At 35.3% G+C, this 21,070-nt stretch overlaps 3 protein-coding genes across 3 annotated transcripts in view; 1 reads left to right on the plus strand and 2 right to left on the minus strand.

Moving 5' to 3' along the window:
* The window catches only part of LOC139135591 (aminomethyltransferase, mitochondrial-like), an 18,398-nt gene extending 12,748 nt beyond the window's left edge, over nucleotides 1–5,650 (plus strand). Inside the window, exons 5-8 of the mRNA XM_070703063.1 lie at nucleotides 955–1,100; nucleotides 2,045–2,231; nucleotides 3,164–3,280; nucleotides 4,071–5,650. Of these exons, the coding sequence (XP_070559164.1) occupies nucleotides 955–1,100; nucleotides 2,045–2,231; nucleotides 3,164–3,280; nucleotides 4,071–4,288 (668 nt within the window). The 3' untranslated portion in view covers nucleotides 4,289–5,650. The remainder of the gene's footprint in view (nucleotides 1–954; nucleotides 1,101–2,044; nucleotides 2,232–3,163; nucleotides 3,281–4,070) is intronic.
* On the minus strand, nucleotides 4,815–18,848 carry LOC139135592 (protein SSUH2 homolog). Its single transcript, XM_070703064.1, has 9 exons — nucleotides 18,517–18,848; nucleotides 17,881–18,033; nucleotides 17,143–17,215; nucleotides 16,329–16,458; nucleotides 15,526–15,714; nucleotides 8,115–8,284; nucleotides 7,423–7,515; nucleotides 6,699–6,906; nucleotides 4,815–6,001 (listed from the first exon to the last, which is right to left on the minus strand). Exons 1-9 carry the CDS (start codon nucleotides 18,527–18,529, stop codon nucleotides 5,855–5,857), a joined length of 1,176 nt encoding a protein of 391 aa, XP_070559165.1. The 5' UTR covers nucleotides 18,530–18,848; the 3' UTR covers nucleotides 4,815–5,854.
* Nucleotides 18,849–20,124: 1,276 nt separating this feature from the next.
* The window catches only part of LOC139134335 (protein SSUH2 homolog), a 6,115-nt gene continuing 5,169 nt past the window's right edge, over nucleotides 20,125–21,070 (minus strand). The window contains exons 8-9 of the mRNA XM_070701215.1: nucleotides 21,064–21,070; nucleotides 20,125–20,783 (exon numbers count right to left, since the gene is read on the minus strand). The exon at nucleotides 21,064–21,070 is cut by the window's right edge and continues 201 nt beyond it. Coding sequence (XP_070557316.1) covers nucleotides 20,637–20,783; nucleotides 21,064–21,070 — 154 coding nt within the window. The 3' untranslated portion in view covers nucleotides 20,125–20,636. The remainder of the gene's footprint in view (nucleotides 20,784–21,063) is intronic.

Raw genomic sequence — 21,070 nt, forward strand, 5'->3', positions numbered from 1 at the left:
CCAACAATTATGAAAAAATTCTCAATTTTATGCGACAATGTGATGATACGTAAGCGTTTTGGGAAAAAAAAATATGTATTTGACTGTCTATGGTAAATTTGTACTGTATCCCCATAGCCTCTGAACATGTACTTGTTTCCTCAAACCGTTACCTAAATCAAGGAGTACCGGTATATCATATTGTGTAACTTCCTCTGAAGAAGGAGACACATAGGCGTCACAAGACGCAATGATACTAGAGTTTGTTTGATTGCTTCCAATCACAAGGGAGTTTTACCGCCATGAAAGTTGTGGTGCAATATACCACTGTTAAAACTATTAATGCAAACAAATCATATCAAATGTTGTGCATGTACAATGTGAGGGTTTTTTCACCATTGAAAGTTAAACCTGTATCAAATATATGAAATGAAGTTTTCTGTTATAAAATAATCTCCTTTCAATTAATCCATTCTCATACAGTGATTTTTAAAAAGTGCATATCAGTAATCTGCTGACAAGCAATGCCTTTTTACTTTTGTCTTTTCTAAGAATTTAACTTTCTCATCCTACAGCTGGTTGATTCAGGTCCATGTCAAATTTAAAAACAAGTTTGCTCAGAGGAGTTACTGTTAAACATTTAGCTCCTTCAATAGGTAGACAAAGAGTTCAAAAAATGAAGGGTAGAATGTATGCATGGTTTTAAAAAGTACTGTGCAGTTTAACCTTTCACCACCTCCCCGCATTTCCCTGTCTAGAGGTCCAACTTTACCATAGAAAACGATGGGATTGGTTCAAACCACAGTGGTGAAAGGGTTAAAGCTAAGGGGAATACAATGTAGCTGAAATGCAAAAGGTTGATTATTACCTGAAAGCTGCTCATTTTAAACAAGGCTGTTTTTTGCAGGGTGAATGAAAGGATTACTATAGCCCATCATTCTCATCATTCATCATTTCATTTTCGATTATTTCCAGGACCTATGATGAGTAAAGTGTTGCAAAAGGGGGTGGATTTTGATCTGAAAAATTTAACATTCATGAAGACAACCCAAGTCACATTATTTGGTATTCCCAACTGTCGGGTGACCAGGTGTGGATATACTGGTGAAGATGGAGTTGAGGTATGTATGCCATAGAGGGCAGTGTTCTGTTATCCAAACAATTGCATTTGAGGTATGTATGCCATAGAGGGCAGTGTTCTGTTTTGCACACAATATCTTTTGACTGTTAAATTGTTCTACTTTATCGAATATTAGTAAAACAGTTCATTCAATTGGTATTGCCTTCAGAGCATTGATGTTTCAACTAGTGTTCTGTTCCATATTCTACCGGAACCTGTTTGCAAATCAAGCTCTCAGCCAGGACCCCATGAGCTAGGAATTGTATTTTCTATTCCTCAGTTAGGATGGATCAGTGAATCTGTGTTTCATCTGGGCCATGGGATTGTGGGATTCCTACTTTTTGGAAAGGCATGCTAAGGGTAACAGTTCCCTTTACTGTAGCATCCTGGTTGAAACACTTGTAAATGTGGGTTTAATTGTCTAAAATGTAAACAAGACTACCAAAACTAGATTCAATGAGTTTAGATTTGCTGGTGCTATGACACTGGTGTGCTCAAAGACTTCCAAACCAAACACAGTTATTGAAGTTATCCAGAATGTATGAATAATGAGGACACTGTCAAAATGTATCAGCTTTATTCAGATAATTACTCTTGTGGATTTGTTGTAAATCTCTGATTATTGAGTACAATTAACGGAAGATTACAACCCACGTAAATAGTTCAATGTTACATGTATCTTGATAAAGGTTAATTCTTACAAAGCAAATGGTAAAAACTCCTGTGTTTGAAGTCTATCTTTCAGTAACATCTGTCAAAACGAGCCTAAAGATTCAACACTGACATTGAAAAGCACATCACACAACTGACTGAGTAATGTTAAGTCAGTTATTTTGATAATCAGAAAGAACTGAACACTTTTATCAAAATTTACATCTATTTGTCAGTGATGGATATTTTGTAAACTTAATTTTGTAATTTTTTTTGTCTTTTCATAATGTAAAGATTTCGGTACCAATCGATCATGTTCGTCAGCTAGTGGATGCACTACTCAGTTCAGAAGAAGCATCTGTAAAACTTGCCGGACTTGGTGCCCGCGATAGTCTGCGTCTTGAAGCTGGTCTCTGCCTCTATGGTAATGACATTGAAGAAGATACAACCCCAATAGAAGCCACCTTGGCATGGACAATAGGTAAGAAAGCTCTTTTGTGGTTTTATTTGAGTTCAAAGGTTGAGAATTCAGTGATTGTACATGCATAGTATGTTCAGAACGAGAAACCTAGAGCAAGTATCAGTGTAGAATTCTTCTAGATTTTAGGCTTTGAAATAATCAGCATGGAAATTCAGATTCAGTGCGGAATATTCTGTTCATAGAGTAATGGTATGATTGTCTTGAGAGAGAGTACAGTAAAATATGTAAAATTCCAAGTACCCTACAACTTCCATATCTGAGTAAATATACATAAATAATTTATTAATACAAACGAACTAAGAGTATCTTCAGCAAATCATGCATATTTTATGCGACATTGTACACTTTCAATAAACCAAGGAGACTGAAGTGCAGTGTTTTTCAATATTCTTGTTGAACATAAAACAGGAACTATGCATGTACATCAACACAGGGGGACCCATGAGCCACAGGTGACCATAGCTTAGTTCCCATGATAAGCCTGTCAATGACGTTTCATGTCATCATCAACAAAAGTAAAACAAAATTTGGTAAAAAATCAGAAATCATGGTAGATTATATTCACCCAGCACCAAAGTTTGCAATGAGGAGCAAAGAGGAGTCAAGTGCCTTTACTCCAAGGCACAATACTGTTCTTTGAGTCTCATACCCATAGTCCTCCATTAGCGAGTCATGCTACTCTGACTTGAACTTATCTTCCGTCACTCATGAATCAGGTACCCAACCCATTGAGCAATCATATAAATTCATCTGGATAGACTTTTGTGACATTTGCATGTGTATGCAATTGCATATTGTTCCATATACTGGTACAGCTCAGCTATCGTGTGGAAATCACACAAACTACAAACCAGAAAGGCAAGCCACAGAAATAGACTCCATGGTTTAAAAATTGACCTGATGCATTTTTGCATCATTCTTGCAATTGACAGCAAAAAGGAGAAGACAAGAAGCTAATTTTCCAGGAGCTGATATCATTCTCCAGCAGTTGAAAGACAAACCAAAGAGGAAGAGAATTGGAATATTATCAAGTGGACCACCTGCTAGAGGTGAGTACTGTAACGTCACTTTGGCTATCTGTATCTACTTCTACACGACTTCAAAAATATACTGATAGTGTCATTGTCTTTTTGTAACATCTTCTACACATGTGATTACCAGCCATCAAATTTGATGGTGCAATTATGTGCAGATCGTTATAAATCCACTAAAAAGTGATAATTTTTTTTGAGAACTTTGCACTTGAAAGCCCATTTAATTGCAAGTTTTGGAGACTTACAAGTAGCATGTGACACTTGTAATCTTGTAATCTGAGTTAGGGAGTTTGAATGCATTTGACAATAAGTTAGGGAGTCTGCATTTGAAAGTGTTGAGTTTATGCAGTGTATGGTGCATGTCTTTTTTTTTTTTTTGGACTCCTAGAATAGTATCATTCAAAGAACAACAAACCTATGGAGCACTTCTGCACAAAACCGGTAATGGTCATGAAAAATCAGATGCTGAGGAATGTGGCCAGAAACCTCTCTTTTTTGTTTTTAGTGTGACTGTATTCATATTTCTGCTTCTTGTAATATAACTGTCACATCAAAGCTGTCAAGGTGTACCACATGATCAAAAAGTGTCCTACTAGATTGTATCTATATGTACTCAAATAGCACAGCTGTTTCCAAGCAAGGCTTGCGCTGTGAACATTATTCATGTGTGCAAAATCCTTCAGTCTTATAACCTGTTTATCCCCATTTTCCTGTAATCAGATCAACAATCACCATTGAGAACAATGGATTTGGGCTAAACCATAGCAGTGAAAGGGTTAAATGGTTTGATTTTGTTCACACGCAGCTGGTACAGCTATTCTCAATGAAGACGGTGAAAAGATCGGACAGCTGACCAGCGGTTGTCCGTCGCCAACGTTGAAGAAGAACGTTGCCATGGGATACATCGAAACTGCCTATTCAAAGAGAGGTACAGATGTCAAACTGGAAGTCAGGAAGAAACATGTACCGGGTCAAGTCAGCAAAATGCCATTTGTGCCCACAAACTATTACACTGGAAAATAACATCCCCAATGAAATGGAACTTGTTTCTTCAAATGATGCTCTTCATACAGTGGTTTCTTGTTCATATACACAATATCATGATCAGCAAGTGTAAAGCTAGCTATAAGAGATGACTATTTTCAGAACCAATTTACTATTCTTGTCAAGTAAAGAAATTTGGATTTGGTGTTCTAGATAATGTTACAAATATGGCACAAAAAAGGTAAAAAACTGTGACTTTTCAAGGATAAAATACTTTGCCCTCAGTGCAGATTATGGTGTATTCATTCATTCCAAAGGCTAAGGTTGTCAAATTTTTAGATTTTGAATAGTTGACTAAAGGTCACCAACTTTTCAAAACTTGAAGGTGACAATCAGAAAACATGTTTTGGTTTCAACAAAAAAATGTAAATATGGCTAAAGATCTTGGTGATTAAAATTATTTGTGGCATTCTGAAGATAGTGACTGTACCATAGACTTATATCTTGGTGAGAGAAAGTCTGAAGCATGGATGATAGCAATAACACATCATTTGCAATAGGAATCGTTTGTATGTCTTAGCATTTATATATCCAACAAATCCATTAAAGTATACAAAAATTGAAATTTGTGTTCATGTAAAAAAAAAGGCAAAATGAGAAACGTCTAAGGAATGTCAATGTCGTATGTTCAACAAAATCAAAGCAATATGGAGTAGTTGCTAAGCAACAGCTACCATGTGATGAATGACATAAATGCAGGATATGTCCTCTTTGCTGATTGGGTAATGTGTTCTGAATAGTGTTCCAAAGAATGACAAGTCAGATGGGAATGAGCTTGCATTTTGCATCAACAGAATTGTATTTCTACAGTAGACCTTTTCCAGTTATCCCACAATGCATTGCTGATTTTGTTAGGCACAATAGATTGTTATACAACTGACACAAATCTGCAATGCTGAAAAATGCCTCTTGTAATTTGTATTCATCAACGATGAAAATGTAGGTCAGGATTTAACTTGCCACAGTGTTCTATGAGTAACTTACCCTACGGCTAAAAAGTCCTATGAATAACGTATACTTTGTGTACACTAGTATGCACTGTGTCATGGAACTGGTAAAAGAACTACTGTTGACAGTAACGACAGTTCAGCAGAATGCCATGACAAACATAAATTGACCTTTCTGAACAAAGGGTGCTTGATGAAACTTTCAAAATTTAAATCACCTATGAACAAGTTAAGTTCACATTTTTCACTCTAAAGAGCAGTATCAGGGCACATTATCTTGCTATTTTTGTCACATTTAGTCAGATAAAATCTGACCAACTGCAGTCATCCAATGTACTCTGTAATCATAAACAGTTTGTTACTAAATAAAACTTATGTTTTCAACAAACCTCAATGCAGGACATGTGAAAGTACATCTTGTTAGGTAAATACACTACAGATTGTTATATATTTTGATATGTAAATATTGCAGACTTGGTAAAATATCTTCACTCAAATGCAGCTTTCATTCGCTTACAAGACTTGATTCACTTGTTTCCCTAGTGAGTAGAAACCTCTAGTGAGTAGAAACATGCCAAATCCAGAGAAAGGTGATCGGCTATAAAACAGAACACCCCAAGCAATTCTGTTGTGGATAGTCTGGTGCATAGACGCATCTCTCATTGCCATACACCCAAAAGTAATAATGTTTCTCCTTCCATTGATATATGCACTGTGTCACTGGCACTGCATGCAGTCCATGGCGCTATTTAAAAAATAAACAAAAAAAGTTGAATCAGTCCTACAGAAATCAGAATCTCATCTGCAACACACTGTTCTATACCGTGAACCATGATTTTGTTTTCTGAAAATACTATCAACTGTGGTATGTCTATCACTATGCAGCTGAACATTCCTAATCTACAAAATTTCCAGTCATTAACTTGTTTTGACTGATGTTGTTCAGTTAGATACCATATAGAGCATATCCATAGTCCATTTAGGTATGTCCAGTGACACATCCAGTGTACACAACTGGTATGGATATTAAGGTAATATGTGCCTCGAAAGTGACAGACTTAAACTTTTGCTCAAACTTTCCTCAATGAAACTTTTCACAATTCTCTTACCAAAGCAAGAATATAAATCTGGGATCACCGTGCAAAATTTGGTACACTGGAGAGACAAATTACCTAAGATTTCCCGATATTTGAAATTTACAATGGCCGCTATCCCTGTGTTAACCCTATGGGGAAAAATTAAATTTTCGATTTTTGAAAAACTAAGCCGCTAAATTTTTTCTTTCGCCAAGAGCTTTAAAATGAACCGCACAAGTGGTGGATCAGGAGAGAATTGACAAAATTTGAAAGCCTGAATTTTTTTTCCAAGAGGAAATCTTAATTACACTGCATATGTGTGTATAGAAGAGGTTTTAGACCTCTAGCAAAGACATGGGCTCGTACCTGTTGAAGTTTTTTTATGCCAGAGTAAGCTTGACGATGTTCGTCGACCAGTCTAGCTGATTGATATACAATCTCTTGGACTGGGTAGTTGGACACAGGTTCTATACTGACTGCAGTCTGCTCAAACACCTTAGCACCACTAACATCTCGCAGCAATTCTTTTGGGACACCAGTCTTTTCGATGATGTGATCACTTTTGTGATTTATGCTGCAAAACACAGAGTCTGTTAGTGATCCTTGGTTGAGAGAGAAAAATGTCCGCGGGATAACTAGCTTCTTAAACATGGAAGCATGACCCTTGACTTATCAAAAGATACAATAGAAGTTGAATTTTAGGTTGCAAATTATGAATCTGAGGGTATAATTCAAAGTCTTAAACTAGGACAAGAATTTTGTTTTAAGACTATGACTATTTCTACATTAATAATTTGTAGATACAGTGAATATACACATATATATATATATATATATATATATATATATATATATATTATATATATATATATATATATATATTTTATTGTTTGTTTATGTGTAGACAATGAAACTGCCTAAGTGTAACTCCTAGAATAACCAGGGAAATGTTTGCCTATTTATCTATGATATGAATAACAATAATCTTCCACTCTCTGGTCAATAGTTCAAGAAGTTAATCCAAGTGTTTCCTGATGATGTTCCGACTTCTGTTAAATATGATGTCTGACATTGTGACACGAGTACTTACAAGTTCACTGTCAGCATTAAGAAGTGTTTCAAATTACGTTGACCTCTGCATGTCCTGCAAGTGATACGCCCGTCACCACCACATGTATCACACCTACAGATAAAACATTCGTATGCTGATTTGAATCTTTCAGAGAGAAGGAGATTGCAATCTCGTGTATGGTTATGTTTCTAAACTTTGATAGCCATTCAATACATCACATGGCAAATCCGTGCATTGAAATAACCACCGATTGTCATGGCATGGCTGATGTGAAGATGGTGTAAAAAGTTAGTCTCTTACACTGTACGTGTGCTACAGCTGATAACCTGCCATAGCTACAGTAACTTTGGTTCGGATTGTTTTTCCTAAAACCATGATATCTTCATAAAATACACTGTGAAAGTCGTCAAACAGGTATGTTCTTGAAATTGTTGGTCTTACCACGAACTCCGTTTCAAACTATTAAATATGAGTGGAATGATGTGTGTTTTTATTGAGTAATTGATTAGATAAAGCCGTGGAAACAGCTGATTATTCCAAGACAAACCGGAAATACTCTTCAAAATTCTAAAACTAATTGTCGTGACGTCTGACCCTAATTCTCTGAAATTGCTCAAACCATTTTAAGATTAGTTAACGGAACTGTTTATTCTCTTACTTTCCTTTTGTTTCTTCAGTAATAAATGTATTCATATGAGAAAGCGACCAACCTTCGTTTACCTACTCCCATGCACTGAGAACAACTTTCCTGCACTCGCTGTCCTTCAGGGTTGGTTCGTGACACACGACCACTGCCGCTACACGATGAGCATGGCACACGGCCGTCGCCATGACAACGATGGCATTTATTGAAGCCCATGCCGTTGCAATCATGACAAGGCTGGAACAAAATATAATACATTCCATTTGTCCGTTATCGTTCTGTTTCATCAGCAGATACGACTTCTGCAGCTGACGACTTTTCCGGCTGAATTTATACGTGTTAGAAACAGTTTTTTTTTGTATATTCACAAGTTTGTACGGTGAGCTAAAAACGTCAGCCATACTGTATGTATCCATGTCTTTCTATAACTGGTTACCAAACATTATGTGTCATTGCAAGATACAGTATGTCCGTCCTATTCAAGACTTTTTGTGAAAGAAGTACATGGATCACGTAGTAGTAATAACCTTTAAGTGACAAGTTTAACTGGAGAAATACTGACAAAAGTATCACTCCTTCTAAATACCTCCAGAATAATTGGATATAACTGAACAGTTTTAGAGTGATTCAGTATTTCAGATCTAAACTCTTCAGCAGTTTGAGATTTGATGAAATCGCGCGCAAGGCCTTTTCAAACAGCGACATGGGATATATACCGTAGAATTGATATTGTTTTCTTTTGTGTAAAAGGCCTCTTATAGTCCGTGGGCTGGAGGGGCCCACCGTGCACCCCCCCCCCCCACATCCCTACTACTTGGGTATTTTTTTGTTCTTTAGGACCTGCTGAACAAGAAAAAAGATGTTAACATTGGATATTTTGGGATGCACTACCTATCTCGGCTGGTTTTTGATTTGCATGTACCGCAAAAAATGGCGAAAAATGGGTAGGGGTAGGGGTACTATATCCTCCCCTACATTGAGTAAACTAGCATGAAATAACACAAACCATACATTTTGGAAAGCTGAGATTCTGCTCTTTATGAGAAACACCAACTTTAGCAAAATTAATTTGTGTACATAGAATAGGACGACTTTAAAATGAATGTTTTTGACAATTTTGAATTTTTTTACCCAAAATACCATGTAACAATTGTGATTTACTTGTTATTAAGCAAAATTTTGACAGCTTTTTGTGTTTGAATTATTTATTCCCACATATTAAACAAGAAAAAAAGTGTTAACATTAGATATTTAACTATACACTACTTCTCTGAGTCAATTTTGAATTGCGTGTATCTGTATGGGGTGTGCAAAAGCTAGGGGTAGGGGTACAACATTCTTTCCTTGATGAAGTAAAATGGCTTGAAATGCCATATACCTTATAGTTTTAGAAAGCTTAGATACTGGTCTTTCTAAAATGCATAAAGTTTTAGTAAAAAAATATGACGTCATAGAATTGGATAACTTTAAATCGATTTTTCTGGTAATTCAGTATTTTTAACCGGAAGAAAATACGATAACTATTGTTTCTCCTTATGAAGAACAAATCAAACACATTTATGGATGTTATTTACTAATTGCAATGTGCTGAGAAGAAAATAAATATCAAAATTGGGTATTTACCATGCATTATTGTCTCTAGTCACTAAAATAGCAAGTTTTGCTACATTGTTATATCGTGAATGGGCATTTTATTGTTATGCAATGAACTAATGTACAGCCTTAAAAAGAAGACTCGAAAACGTGCACACATAGTCATATTGCCATTTTCTCCTTCAAGTAAAAAGATTATTGACGACTGTCTATTGTTATAATTTAATTTTTAAATATTTTTCTATAAAATAATTTTGTTAAGGCGTATTTGGAAAATTGTCTATGCCTCCTAGCCTTACTTTATATACAGCAAGCATTACTAACAATCTATTAGGCCGAGGCTAGAGGGGGCGTCTACGTGCACCTCCCCCCTCACCCCACAGGATAACAAACCTGTAACTTTCAGAAGCCTTGGGATCCCTAGAATACGAAATGGGATTTTAACAGACAAAATATAGGGACTCAATAGCTGTTACGGTCATGTTTTGAAGGGTACCACAAAATCACGATTTTGTGACCCACGTGGATTTTTGTCAAACCTGTCTTCTTGTACGTAATCTGCTGAGCTTACTGTTTAACATGACCTAGGTTATGGGGTATCATTAGAAAGATGATTTATTCTTCTTGAAAATGGTATATAGCAATATGCAATATCTTCTATAGTTTAAATGAAATAGGGCCATAATTTACCCCATACCCCAAAGTTTTATGTCACAAATTGCTGTCAAAACTAATCTAAATTCCACCAATTACTTACCTGTACATAATACAGAAGGCAATACTGTGTATTAACTTTGTGTTATTTGCTACAGGTACAAGTAGAAACTTGGAATAAACTTTTAACAGAAAAAATATTGGGATCCTGTAGCTGTAACAGTCATATTTTGAAGGGTACCGAAAAATAACAGTATTACTGACTCGCATTAGTTTTTGTTAAACCTGTCTTCTTGTAAGTCTTATGCTGAGCTTATTTTGAAAATAACGAGACCAATGGGGTACCATTAGTAAGTTAATTTACTCTTCTTTAAAATGATATGTTGCAATATGCAATATCTTCTATAGTTTTCATGAAATAAGATCAAAACTTACCCCATACTCCAACGTTTTATGTCGAAATTACCATCAAAACTAATCTCAAATTCTACCAATTATTTTCATAGACACATTACAAAAGGCAATTCTTTGTATAAAATATATTTTATTTGGTACAGGGACATGTCAAAAATATGAGTTAGACTTTTAAGAGACAAAATATTGGTATTGAATGACTGTTACTGGCATGTTTTAAAGGGTACTGTGAAGTCAGAGTATTACCGACTCGCATATGTTTTTGTTAAATGTGTCGTCTTGTAAGTTTTCTGCTGAGCTTACTTTTTACCATAGCCTAGATTATGGGCTGCCATTGGAAAGACAATTTATTTGGCTTTAAAATGACATATTGTAATATACAATATCTTCTATAGTTTTTATGAAATAGGACCAAACCTTACCCCATACCCCAAAGTTTTATGTTGTATATTACTGTCAAAACTAGCATTTAATTTCGATAAATTCTATAAAAAAGACAAACTTTGTATGAAACCTTTTTTATTTGTTACAGAGACATTTCCAACTATGAAAGATACCATTAACAGGATAATTATTGTGATTTAATAGCTGTTAGCATCATAGTTTGAAGGATAGCAGGATACATGTATATGTTGCTGAAACCCGTGAAATTTTATTAAACAAGTTTCCAAGACATTTATCTGCCAACCTTTATTTTATCCGTAACGCAGATTGTAGGGTATCATTATAAAGCTTTTATCACTTTTTACCCCATACCCCAGAGTTTTATGTTGTATATTACTGTCAAAACTAGCATTTAATTTCGATAAATCTATAAAAAAAAAGACAAACTTTGTATGAAACCTTTTTATTTGTTACAGAGACATTTCCAACTATGAAAGATACCATTAACAGGATAATTATTGTGATTTAATAGCTGTTAGCATCATAGTTTGAAGGATAGCAGGATACATGTATATGTTGCTGAAACCCGTGAAATTTTATTAAACAAGTTTCCAAGACATTTATCAGCCAACCTTTATTTTATCCGTAACGCAGATTGTAGGGTATCATTATAAAGCTTTTATCACTTTTTATTTTAGCATATGATAAAGTGCATTATCATCTGAAGTTGTAATGAAATGGCAAAAAACTTTCCCCATCCCTTACTTTTATTTGCAAACTACATCTGTTCGAAAACTTTGCAGTTTGCGAATTTGGGATATGGGGTAAGTCTGGTCCTATTTCATGAAAACTATTAAAGATATTTCATATTACAATATGTCACTTTAAGGCAAAATAAATTTTCTTTCCAATGATGGCCTATAAGATAGGTAAGAGTAAAAAGTAAGCTCAGCAGATGACTTACAAGATGACACATTTAACAAAAACACATACGAGTGGGCAAGACTGAGACTTTACAGTACCCTTCAAAACATGACAGCAACAACAATCATTCCCAATATTTTGTCTGTTAAAAGTCTATCTAATATTTGTAACATGTCTCTGTAGCAAATAAAACAGATTTCATACAAATCATTGCCTTTTGTAGTATGTCTAGGTAAACGTTTGGTAGAATTTGAGATTAGTAGTGATAGTAATTTGCAATATAAACTTAGGGGTGTGGGGTAAGTTTTGGTCTTATTTCCTTAAAACTTAAGAAGATATTGTATATTACAATATGTCATATGAAAGAAGAAAACAATACCTTTCGAACGATACCTCAATAGCCGGGTTATGTTAAAAAATAGGCTCAGCAGATGACTTATAATACGACAGGTTTAACCAAACGTATGCGAGTTGGCAATACTGTGAGTTTGTGGTACCCTTCAAAATATGACTGTTACAGCTACAGCATCACAATATTTTTTCTGTTAAAAGTTCGTTTCAAGTTTCTAACATGAACCTAAAGCAAATATACTAAATTTAATACAAATCATTGCCCTTTATATTATGACCCGGTCAATAGTTGTCAGAATTTGAGATTTGTTTTGACGGTAATTTGGAATATAAAACTTTGGGGTATGGGGTAAGTTGTGGTCCTATTTCATGAAAACTATAAAAGATATTGCATATTGCAATATATTATTTCAAAGAAGAGTAAATTACCTATCGAATGATGCCCAACTTGCTACATTATGTTAAAAAGTAAGCTCAGTAGAAGACTTACAAGAAGACAGGTTGAACAAAAATGTATGCGAGTTGGCAGTACTGTGATTTTGCAGTACCATTCAAAATATGACTGTTACAGCTACAGCATCTGGATATTTTTCTGTTAAAAGTTTATTTCAAGTTTCTAACCTTTACCTGTATCAAATAAAACAAATTTGATATAAAGCATTGCCCTTTGTATAATGTCTAGGAAGATAATTGGTAGAATTTAGGATTAGTTTTGACAGTAATTTGTGACAAAAAACTGTGGGTTATGGGGTAAGGTTTGGTCCTATTTCATAAAACTATAGAAGATATTGTATAGATATTGTATATTACAATATGTCATTTAAAGCCAAATAAATTGTCTTTCCAATGGCAGCCCATAATCTAGGCTATGGTAAAAAGTAAGCTCAGCAGAAAACTTACAAGACGACACATTTAACAAAAACACATGCGAGTCGGTAATACTCTGACTTCACAGTACCCTTCAAAACATGCCAGTAACAGTCATTCAATACCAATATTTTGTCTCTTAAAAGTCTAACTCATATTTTTGACATGTCCCTGTACCAAATAAAATATATTTTATACAAAGAATTGCCTTTTGTAATGTGTCTAGGAAAATAATTGGTAGAATTTGAGATTAGTTTTGATGGTAATTTGCGACATAAAACGTTGGAGTATGGGGTAAGTTTTGATCTTATTTCATGAAAACTATAGAAGATATTGCATATTGCAACATATCATTTTAAAGAAGAGTAAATTAACTTTCTAATGGTACCCATTGGCCTCGTTATTTTCAAAATAAGCTCAGCATAAGACTTACAAGAAGACAGGTTTAACAAAAACTAATGCGAGTCAGTAATACTGTTATTTTTCGGTACCCTTCAAAATATGACTGTTACAGCTACAGGATCCCAATATTTTTTCTGTTAAAAGTTTATTCCAAGTTTCTACTTGTACCTGTAGCAAATAACACAAAGTTAATACACAGTATTGCCTTCTGTATTATGTACAGGTAAATAATTGGTGGAATTTAGATTAGTTTTGACAGCAATTTGTGACATAAAACTTTGGGGTATGGGGTAAATTATGGCCCTATTTCATTTAAACTATAGAAGATATTGCATATTGCTATATACCATTTTCAAGAAGAATAAATCACCTTTCTAATGATACCCCATAACCTAGGTCATGTTAAACAGTAAGCTCAGCAGATTACGTACAAGAAGACAGGTTTGACAAAAATCCACGTGGGTCACAAAATCGTGATTTTGTGGTACCCTTCAAAACATGACCGTAACAGCTATTGGGTCCCTATATTTTGTCTGTTAAAATCCCATTTCTTATTCTAGGGATCCCAAGGCTTCTGAAAATTACAGGTTTGTTATCCTGTGGGGTGAGGGGGGTGAGGTGCACGTAGACGCCCCCTCTAGCCTCGGCCTAATAGATTATTAGTAATGCTTGCTGTATATAAAGTAAGACAGGGAGGCATAGACAATTTTTCCAAATACGCCTTAACAAAATTATTTATAGAAAAATATTTAAAAATTAAATTATAACAATAGACAGTCGTCAATAATCTATTTACTTGAAGGAGAAAATGGCAATATGACTATGTGTGCACGTTTTCGAGTCTTCTTTTTAAGGCTGTGCATTAGTTCATTGCATAACAATAAAATGCCAATTCACGATATACCAATGTAGCAAAACTTGCTATTTTAGTGACTAGGGACAATAATGCATGGTAAATACCAAATTTTGATATTTATTTTCTTCTTCAGCACATTGCAATTAGTAAATAACATCCATAAATGTGTTTGATTTGCTTCATAAGGAGGAAACAATAGTTATCGTATTTTCTTCCGGTTAAAAATACTGAATTACCAGAAAAAAATCGATTTAAAGTTATCCAATTCTATGACGTCATATTTTTTCACTAAAACTTTATGCATTTTAAAAAGACCAGTATCTAAGCTTTCTAAAACTATAAGGTATATGGCATTTCAAGCCAGTTTACTTCATCAAGGAAAGAATGTTGTACCCCTACCCCTAGCTTTTGCACACCCCATACAGATACACGCAATTCAAAATTGACTCAAGAGAAGTAGTGTATAGTTAAATATCTAATGTTAACACTTTTTTTCTTGTTTAATATGTGGGAATAAATAATTCAAACACAAAAAGCTGTCAAAATTTTGCTTAATAACAAGTAAATCACAATTGTTACATGGTATTTTGGGTAAAAAAATTCAAAATTGTCAAAAAAATTCATTTTAAAGTCGTCCTATTCTATGTACACAAATTAATTTTGCTAAAGTTGGTGTTTCTCATAAAGAGCAGAATCTCAGCTTTCCAAAATGTATGGTTTGTGTTATTTCATGCTAGTTTACTCAATGTAGGGGAGGATATAGTACCCCCTACCCCTACCCATTTTTCGCCATTTTTTGCGGTACATGCAAATCAAAAACCAGCCCAGATAGGTAGTGCATCCCAAAATATCCAATGTTAACATCTTTTTTCTTGTTCAGCAGGTCCTAAAGAACAAAAAAATACCCAAGAAGTAGGGATGTGGGGGGGGGGTGCACGGTGGGCCCCTCCAGCCCACGGACTATTAGCAGAATGAAATAAGTACTGTTTGTTTTTAACTACACATTTTGATGTATTTTTCAGGAAATATTTACCGATACGGATGCTGTATGCGGCACCTCAATGTTCCTGGCTTCGCTATAAAAGAGAGCTCTTGGAGAACATGGTATCTCCCACTTTGATGGCGGTGTACCGTTCGTTGGTCCGTCTACAGGGTCATAGCCGTTGTATGGTTCCCAGGTCATGCCTGTGGACCTAGATTCTGTGTAAGTCTCCAGTATGTACTGATAATGGAAGGAACATAGGGCGTTTCATTGCAATATACAACTAAATTTAAAAACGGATGTCTTCACGTCATCCAGTTTATATACCATACCATCTTGTCAGTATCAGAAATATTCATGATCTGATCGTCAACTTCTAAAAACGATATTCGTAGATTTTTAATTAATATATATAAAGAATATAGAATTTACCGATATAATTAAATTCATTTTATAATAAATCCAATAGAGTTACTAAAAGAAGATTGTGACGGGGATATGGTTCAAACAAGCGATTCAGTTCAGCGCAAACGAAAGAATAATCCAGAGTGAGGCTAAGTGATGTTGAGCCATAAACTTTGAATTTTCTGTCAACGTTAAGAGTTTCTTTCGTTTCTACAATTGTCAAAAATAGCTTTTCCTATGAAAATCGGTGTCTTCTTTCAGTTCTACTATATCCCTCACATAAACTTAGTTAAAAAGACGAGCCGTTTTTTGCTAGGACAGTTATAAATTGTAACCAATATACTAATTCGATGTAAACATTTCCCAACGAGGTTCGACCTGAAATTATTAAATCTATATTCTTATTGGTTGTGCTAATTTGAATAGTAATATTCAAATGCTGTACTCACGTGTAAGGCACTAGAGGGCGAGATACTCTCGATAGTCATTTTCTTGGCAGCCTGGGAACCATAGCAACAAAACTGATCGACATATTGGATCAGAGCATCACGTGCTTCATCCTCTGTGATATTGGCGGCCCTGTATGACGTAAGCAGTGACGAAATGATGTCAATGATTCAATAGATTTAAATTACTCCATGAACAAACCTTTTGATAATATACTTCAGAGCCGTGATGCCACAGAGACAGAAATTGATCCCCTCTATCCCCGGGGGAGTGGTTACTCCCAATATTTTCATACTAGGTGTGCCGCCTAAGTTGAAAATATCTACTCTTGGATATTCCAGAACTTTGACCCATTTTTAGGTATTTTTTGACAAATTCAGAGAGGGAAATTTTTAACGTAATTCTACTGCAAGTGTTACATCTTGTTTTCATGAAGTATCAGGACATTCCCTTGTTACTGACCCATACTTAGAGGTTTTATTCCTTGATGGAAAATGGCCATTGTTTTGGGATTTCTTCATGAAAAAGAGACCCATTCAAGCGGTACGAACCCGTTCAATGGGAGTACCCCGGGCCCAGACTTATACAACTTTCGTTAAATATGTGACTTGTGCAAAAATGTGTTTTCATTCAAAACATGCATGACAACAAATTTTCGAATGGCGGTAGAGTATTCTTTTACGAAAAGTGCATCAATGAGTATTATTTCAGAATGCATATCAAGAGATGCTCTGTCATTATTAAGTGAAAATATTAATGCACCCCGGATTTGCACTACACCGACGAAGAACAGTGATTTGCTGTTGCTGTACTTACGAGGTATGCACTTCAACACCAGCTCGTGCTGCCGCCTGGGGGCGCTGATGTGCAGGTGCAAGAGATGTCGGCCCTATAACAAAATTGCAATTACATGTATCATCATTTAATACGTACTCAGAGAAACTTGTCTTTTCGACTTTTGATGACAATCCGTTTCATTTTATGTATTCAAAAATATGTCCGATACAAAGTGAAAAAACTAGTCGTCGGAACTGCGCCTGTGCGAGTTTCTTGTTTACAAACAATGTATTTCGTGCACGATATCTAGATGCACCTCATCATCATACCTGCAGCATTTAAATTATACGCCCGTTCCAATTATTATGATAGACATATTTTGACTTTCATCAATAACCATCGTACATTAGATACAGTGTTTACATTGGTCGTATGGTCCCATACGACCTTTGAGCACAGTTCCGACGACTATACATTGAATTTCTTAAATCTCTTTCCACCCGTCACAATTACAATTGAACATAAAAGGGTATCGAACTGCAGAAACTTTCTGACAAGCATGCGCACTTTTTTTGAAACAAAAAGAGATATGATAGCCCAGTCATAGCAGCTTCGCCTCGAAACGAAACGGTACGCTGATTAGGTTTAGTTTGTAAAAAATGTCCACTAGTCAGTGTTCCACTTTCCTATATATTTTTAACTGATTGAGGAGTCGTCTTCTGTAAAAAAAGTTTGTCTTTGAACAGGAACCCTTAAGCCAAAGAAGAAACCACACACCTGTTCCATACGCAACGTAGCCTGGAATCTGTTCATGTGCGTGCATATCAGTGACCCCAGCATAATCAGGGGTAACCTGGCTTCCATAGTTGAACTGCCCAGACGCCCCTCCATAGGATGGTTGCCATTGTGCCCCCGCGTGAGAAGGCTGTCCTAGATGTGTAAAGTCGAACAATGGTTGATTTGAAATACAAGTAACACAAGCTAATATGCGTGTAGGTCATCCACGTCCAGTGACGTCATGGTTTATTGAACGACGTAAATTTATCAATACAATCACTCATGCCTGTCATGATATTCATGTAATTTATGTACAGATTGAATACTTCACAAATAAACGCCTGCACACATCTTAATCAACGTGGACAAGGTGTACAATACTTGTGTTGACAGAACGTTACAATGTTGTGACATTTCATATGCATTGACCCACTTTCATACATATACGCACAATAAGTCGGATATTCAGAAACACTGAGAATAGCACAACACATTGATATATACGAATGAAGATATTTTTTTTCAAAATAAGGATGAAGGGTACCTCCAAGTGTAAGTGTTTCACAGATGACAGAGACAAATTGTAAGCTACGACATGATCAAATACATTCATGTTCTTACGGTTAATACACTTACCTGTGTACGCCATTTTGTCAGGGAGACTGGCTACACCGGTTGGACGACATTTTTAGCAGCAATTCATGCTGTATAAATTGGCGTTGTGAAAAACTGAACACTAATTACGCTAGATAATTTGAATCCATACAGAACTGGGGACTAGTAGTTCATGCTTCAAGCGGATTCACACGTCTGGTTACTAAGCAACGAACAAACAATCTGTAGATTGTGAAAGACATGCAGACTGGGTCCCTTGACCTTAATTCAATGATCATACAAAGAACACTTTTGAATATGAAACGCCGCTCTGAAGTCGTATGTAGTCTGTAGACGCAACGTCACAGGTCAATATGAATTGACAGTCATAAATATTATGTTTATGTTTGATTTTAATAATAAGTCACAGACGTTGAAGACGTGACTGGATATATCAAAAGTTGAGATAATAGTCTTAAATGGGTAGAACTAATTTTTCATGCTCCTTGCTTCTTTGATTGTGGTAAAACGCTTACAAGGGTGACTCTCACGTCAACGAAGTGTTTGTGTTGTATATGTAGCATTCTTGACGTTCTGTAACGTAGTCACACTGTATCGACAGTACCTTTCAAAAGGCAGGTGTTATATTTCCATCAAATTTATGGCTACGCTTTTCATGTAGATGATTTGTGATCACATTTTTGAAATCTGAGATATCGACCCATTGAATGGGATATATTTTACACAAATCAGACAAATCGCAGCGATCATTATTTTTTAGACCACCATCCTCTGTCCTCGATGACCAACGTTTAAGGTAGTACGTTCTTTGACAGTCGAAGACTTAAAAGTTTGCCCAAACCTTGAAATATTTCAAATTCAAAATGCCCACAAATTTGGAGTTAGGTCTAGGGTGGTAGATAAAAAGAAACATTTCGATTTCGAAAACCAAAGAAGGTAAAACTTTTCTTATTGCCAGAGTTTTAGAATGAACCCCAAAAGTGGTAGATCAGAAAAGAATTATAAAATTTGAGAGTCTATCCCCGAGCCGCGCATTTTAGCTAATATTCTACCTATATAGTAATTGGCTTCCGAAGCATAATTTTAAATTCGCGTCTGAATAAGAAATGTTGACTCCGTTGAGATGCTAACACCGAGCGAACACACAACTGTCACGGGTACCTGATATGATTGTCACTTTATTCAGAAATATAACGTCTCTAGACTTTGCATGAGGATATCTCTGTACATAATATAAAACACTGATATAACTTTTAAAATACAAGCAAGCAAGAAAAACATATACTGTGATATATATATATATATATATATATATATATATATATATATATATATATATATATATATATATATAATATATATATATATACGTATACTTGAGATGTACAGATAGCTCCCAGTGTTGTTCGTAGCGTGGTTGGTAATAGTAGATGAATAAAATTGCACACGTCTACTGATCTGCTTGTATATTTTCTGTTTACTCTGTTGGTAATTTTGATATATATATATATATATATAATATATATATATAATATATATATATATATATATATATATATATTATATATATATATATATATATATAATATAATGTTGTGTATCCGCATATAAAAAACCGAAGACAAAAACACCGGACGATATTTTATTATCGTTTGACTTTATAAACAGTGAAACTTAAAACCTCAAATGTCTTGATTGCAAAATTTCAAAAGGTTCAAAGGTAATTCCAATGACGTTTCGTTCAGGTTCTTTAAAGACACAGCCGGTGACCGATATGGTCGCAACAGGATTACGCTTGGATAAAACTTTTAATAAACTGATGTGCTCTTTTCAGCAGGATTACAAGTTTTCGATGTCTAAAACATAAAAATTATATCCGAAAACTTACAAAAATAACAATTTTCCGCAGAGTTTAATATATCATGTGAACTGATTTTAAAACACAGATTAGAATGGCTGCAAACTTCAGTTTGATACCTCTGTTGTTAAGGTTTCTCTGCAGATCGGAAGTCGCAGTATATTACACATCTCTTTTATTCCATATTCTTCGTGTATTAAATTTTCCATCAACATGTTAGATGCAATATCAAAATATATCAATCCTTTCGCCTTTGTAAATTTGCCAAACAGAGTAGCATGACTTATAATATGGAACATCCACAACAACATTGTTGCGGGTAGTCAGGCGCGTGGACGTCGCGTTCATTGCCGTAGACCCAAAAACGAGTTCTGGTGTCCTTCCATTGGTACATACATTCGGTCACTGGTACTGCTCGTAGTTGTTGTCGCTGTGGAGAGGAGAGATTGGGGATTATGTCATTTCTGTCTGTTGCTGCTGTGGACGATGTGAAATTCCAATTGTGTAAAATCGGTTAAAATGCTGAGGTTATGTTGATTTGTTAATAAAAACATGATGTGACGTGTACTTTCAGAAATGTAGATGATAGAGGAAGACAGTTAAACAAACAAATAAACAACATTACTGACTGACACAGAAGATAAGACGAGAACAGGGAGGCAAGTTGAGGTAGAGAGATGGGCAAATAACTAGTCTTAGATTTGGCCTACCTGTTGG

The sequence above is a fragment of the Ptychodera flava genome, chromosome 6, assembly GCF_041260155.1.
Source record: "Ptychodera flava strain L36383 chromosome 6, AS_Pfla_20210202, whole genome shotgun sequence".
Taxonomy (NCBI): domain Eukaryota; kingdom Metazoa; phylum Hemichordata; class Enteropneusta; family Ptychoderidae; genus Ptychodera; species Ptychodera flava.

Excerpts from the sequence above, each read along its gene's own strand:
- LOC139135592 (XM_070703064.1), bottom strand. Across the intron at positions 17,216-17,880 it reads CTACGTTGCGTATGGAACAG|GGCCGACATCTCTTGCACCT; the intron begins GTGTGTGGTTTC and ends ATTTTGTTATAG. Across the intron at positions 6,002-6,698 it reads GCATAAAAAAACTTCAACAG|CGCCATGGACTGCATGCAGT; the intron begins GTACGAGCCCAT and ends TTTTTTAAATAG.